The sequence below is a fragment of the Nyctibius grandis genome, chromosome 12 (genome assembly GCF_013368605.1).
Source record: "Nyctibius grandis isolate bNycGra1 chromosome 12, bNycGra1.pri, whole genome shotgun sequence".
NCBI classification, from domain to species: domain Eukaryota; kingdom Metazoa; phylum Chordata; class Aves; order Nyctibiiformes; family Nyctibiidae; genus Nyctibius; species Nyctibius grandis.
In genome coordinates this window covers 20,355,149-20,359,736 of record NC_090669.1, presented here as the reverse complement: position 1 = coordinate 20,359,736, position 4,588 = coordinate 20,355,149, and the positions used below count along the sequence as shown (strand labels likewise).

The 4,588-nt window shown below is 57.1% G+C and overlaps 1 protein-coding gene across 1 annotated transcript; it reads left to right on the top strand.

Annotated features, from left to right (window-relative positions):
* Positions 1-2,034: 2,034 nt before the first annotated feature.
* On the top strand, positions 2,035-2,961 carry FOXL1 (forkhead box L1). Its single transcript, XM_068411626.1, has one exon. It carries the CDS (start codon positions 2,035-2,037, stop codon positions 2,959-2,961), a length of 927 nt encoding a protein of 308 aa, XP_068267727.1.
* Positions 2,962-4,588: the final 1,627 nt, after the last annotated feature.

Sequence of the window (4,588 nt, the reverse complement as noted above, 5' to 3'; positions counted from 1 at the left end):
CCTCGGCCTCGGCAGCCTGCCCTGAGGATGCATCGGGCGGGTGAGAGCAGCCGGGCTCTGCCTCATCGCTCCCTGGCGAGGATGCTACAGGGGGGCTGCCCGGGAGTGCTGGTCCCCAGTGTCGAGACGAGGGGAGTCTCTCCCCTGCCCAAAGCCTTCTTCTGCCTCCCCTTTTTTATTTATTTGTGGGTTTATTGCCTGGATGGCACGCTGGATGGCTCCTGTAGCTCCCGGGGCCGGCGGGTGTGTGCACCGCGGGGGAGGGATGTGGCACTACCGGCAAGGGCGGTGTCAGAGGGGTGGGTTTCCCTTCCCCTGCGTGGGACCAGCCAGTGAGCGGGGAGACCCCCCAGCCCCGCCCGAGAAGCCACCTCCCTCCGCACCCCGGCTGTATTTCCCAGGCTCACATGGCGGCTCGCAGCCCTCGGGACTCAGCTGCAGCTCCAAAGCCATCGCGCTATGTTTTACCTCGGGGGTGAAGCCCCTTTGCCCCATAGTTTGCTGGGGGAACGGGAGAAGTGGGCGAGAAACCCCACGCGTGAAGGGGAGCTTGCAGGGAGGTCCAGGGCAAGTGGGGGCATCGCCAGGGCCGGGCGGTGCCGGGGGACACCCCGGAGCCCGGCTTTTACCTCTTCCCCTGCCAGGTAAAAGTCCCACCACGGCCGTGGGAGCTGCGCTGACGGGATATTTCTCTCTGAAGGAGGAAGGATCCCCCTCAGGCCTCCTCTTCCCTCCCCTGGAGAAATGATGCTCCACGGAACAGGGTCTCCCAGGGCTCTAACGCAGGTCTGAGCCGCGGGGTTTGGGGAAACAGCCGACACCTCCAACTGCATCGGAATCCCTCGGGGCCTCGGATTAAAGCTGTTACATCAGTAAATTAAAAAAAAAAAAAAAAAGTAAAAAAATCCGACAACAGAAAACACAGCCCCAAACCTGGACGTTTATACAGAAAAAGAGCATCACAAATTCCTAATGTAAGCACCGGCCAGCTGTGTGCACTTGTAAAGTTGTTATAATCCCCCTCCTTCTTATAAACAGGAAAGTACATAATATAAAGCAACAGGCCCGTATTCACAAATACTGACCCTCCTCCCCGCGCCTGCCAAATCCCCCTTTTATGAAGCTCGCTGCAGCCCCCGGGCGTCTCCCCCGGCGCAGCCCTGGGCCGGGCCGGCGGCTGGGCCCGGGGCTCGCCCTCCGCCCGCTCCCGGGTGGCCCGTCGCGACGGGGCGGGGGGGTCGGGACAGGGCCGGCCGCTCCGAGCCGGGTCCCCGCCACACCTGGGCTCCCCCTCCTCCGGGCACCAGACAGTCCCTTCTCTTTCCTCCCCGCCGTAGCGCTGCTTTCTCCTCTCACCCATCCCTTTTTCTTTCTTTCTTTTTCTTTTATTTTTTTTCAATTTTGGTCAATTTTTTGTTGCTTAATGCCCCGGTTTTCCTGCGGGGATCCTTGCCCGCTCCTCCCCGAGCTCCAGCAGTGTACATCCTGCTCTGCTGTGTGTGCTTACAGCGTCAAAGGGTGGACGTGATATTTCAAACATCAGATCAGTGCGTTTATATATTGGGTGCCCGGAAATTTTTCCAAATAAACACAGCTTGATTCGACTTGGGTGGGCAGACTTATCAACAGACTAATTCTATAAACAAATGAAGGAATAACCCGGAGACCATTGGCTGGTACCAGCAAGACACGTGGAGAGAGCTTGGAGTTTTGTAGCAATGAAATTTTAATTAATGTGGGTGGGCTGAGAACACAAACGACTGTTTATCAGAGACAATTTATTTTCCAGTGCTAAGTCAACATATACTAGCAAACTTACAACAATTATTTAACTTTTTTTTTTTCTCCTTTTTTTTTTTTTTTTTTTTTAAGAGCTATGAAGCAGGGACAGAGGCAGAGCAAGCTCCTTCAGGCAGGGCTGGGATCTGAGCTCGAACAAATAGCTCCCCGGTGGACTCGTCCCAGGGTCCTGCCCTGCCCCGTCCCTTCGCTTGGCTCCGAAGGGGAAGACCCGGAGCTAAGAGCCCGCCGGCGATGAGCCACATCTACGGCAGCCACCTCTCCGCCATGGGCAGCCCGTCCATGGTGTACCTCCCGGCCGCCCTGGGCTTCGCCCCCAGCGGTGCCATCTCCCGGCAGGACCCCCCCCAGAAGCCCCCTTACAGCTACATCGCCCTCATCGCCATGGCCATCAAAGAGGCTCCGGAGCAGAAGGTGACCCTCAGCGGCATCTACCAGTTCATCATGGACCGCTTCCCCTTCTATCACGACAACAAGCAGGGCTGGCAGAACAGCATCCGCCACAACCTCTCCCTCAACGACTGCTTCGTCAAGGTGCCGCGGGAGAAGGGACGGCCCGGCAAGGGCAGCTACTGGACCCTGGACCCCCGGTGCCTGGACATGTTCGAGAACGGCAACTACCGCCGGAGGAAGAGGAAGCCCAAAGCCCCGGGGCCGCCGGAGGCGAAGGGCAGCGCGACCCCCGGGGACGCGGGGCAGCCGGGGCCGCCCGCCCGCCCCGACGAGCCCAAGAGGGCCAAGGGGAGCGCGGCGGCGGCGGCGGACTCGGGCGACGAGGGGGTGCCCAGGCCGGGCGGGGGGGAAGCGGCCCCCCCCGGGGGGCCCCCCCGCTGCGGCGGCGCCCCGGCCCCCGCCGCGCCCCGGCCGCCCGCCGCCGCCCCGCCGCACAAGAGCGGCCCGCGGGGCCGCAGCTTCAGCATCGAGAGCATCCTCGCCCAGGGGCTGAGGCAGCCGCCCCCCGGGGCAGCCCCCAAGGCGGCCCGGGAGGGCCCGGTAGGCTGCCTCGGCGGCTCCCTGGTCGCCAACGGCGGCTTCGGGCCGGCCCTCAATGCCTCCCTCATGCTCGACTCCCAGGTGCACGGGAGGCTCTACCACATCGGCATCCCCTTCCTCTCCTGCTTCCCCCTCCACTTCTCAGAGGCGGTATTTAATTTTCAGTAGCTGCCCCATAATTATAACCTAATCCCCCCCCCCCCCCCTCCCCATCCGGGGGGCGCGATGGGAGGGAGAGACCGGACTCAGACCTCACCAAGCGGGTAAAGACCAAAAAAAAGAGGCGATATTACAGGTGACTCAGGATTTCAGGGCATTTTCAAGGCACGTCTCGCTGCGGAGCTCTCTTTAGCCATTGCCTCCCGCCCCCCCGCCAGATCGACTTTTAAAGGTAACCCGGTTTTCTTTTCCCGTGGGTGGCAGAGGAGCAGCGGGGGGGTCCCACGCCGGCCTCCAAGCCCCGTCGGGTTTGCTCTGCACCTTTGCATCCCTCAGGTTTCTCAGACCTGGTTTCTGCCAAGCCCTTCGGGTCTCTAGTTTTCTTTATTTTTTTTGTTTTCTTTTGAAAACCAAACCTGCTCCTTCCATCCCTGGGGGAGGAGGCTGAGTTTTGTTTTGCCATTAATACCCACGAGTGCCTGCACATAATAATTCCTGATATTGCCCTCCTGGCCCAGTCCTCCGAGTGGGTAAAAGGCAGGTAACCGGAGCTGGAATAAGGGCAGACCGAACAATCCAGGCTCATTCTGCACAGTCCTGCTTGCTTTGACTCAGCACTGTATATAACTCACGCCGTTAGTGCAAGCTGGTTTCCTGCCCAGCACTTGTGCTTCTCCAGTATTGTGATAGCGTTTCTGTCTCACCGATGTGGTCAGAGAGAAGGGGATGGAAGAGCAAACACGTTGGGAATGTGGAGATGCAGTTTCCATGTCTTGCTGGGATCGGTTACTTCTGACCAAAAAAGACTGAAGAAGGGCTGAGAAGGCTGGTCTCAATGTTACGAAGTTGCTGCATTAACAACCCAGACAACTACCAGGAAAAAAACAAAAAGACCTCAGCTATGTTTCTAAAGTTTTCTTTTTTCTTAAAGAAGGAAGAATCCAGACACATCACAAGCAATCAGGAATATTTCTTTTTTTTTGCCATAAATAGAGGCTTTTTGTATATTAGTGGATAAATGCCCTTTTGGAAAAAGAAATCTATATTCTCAGTTTTCATTATGAAACCAAACCTATATCCAATAAAAGTATTTTGTTCAGGACTGTGGCTGATGTGTTGTAAAACACCCCTCGGCTCGTGCAGTTGGAGGGCTGAGGAGTGAGGCCTGCTGCTGGATGCAGCAGTGAGCTCTGGTGCAAATATCCTGGTGATGATACGATGCACAACGCTGCTGGGAGGAGGGAAAAGGTGGGAGAGGCTAAGAACAGGAGCCTGGGAACGTGCCCATTCCTCACAACTGAGATAATGTTTCCTAAAATGTTTCTGTTTCTCCTTCCCTCCCCTCCCTCCATCCCACCTTGTCTCACTAGCAAAGCCTGTCCTTAAATTAGCACCTGGACTGCTGGAAGTCTGTGTTTCTCAGGTGAGTTGTGATTCAGCTTTTGCAGAGGGTGGCCGGCATCAAACTACCTTGACATTTGGACCAGGAGCTCAGGGGGGCTCATTTCAACACGAGGCAAAGAGCTCTCACATGGGGAAGTACAGAAAACCTCCAAAAGGTGGGAACTGATGTTGAGTTTTCCAAAAGAAAGATGCTCATAAGCAGACCCCTGGACAGGCAGAGCTACAGCTTCTC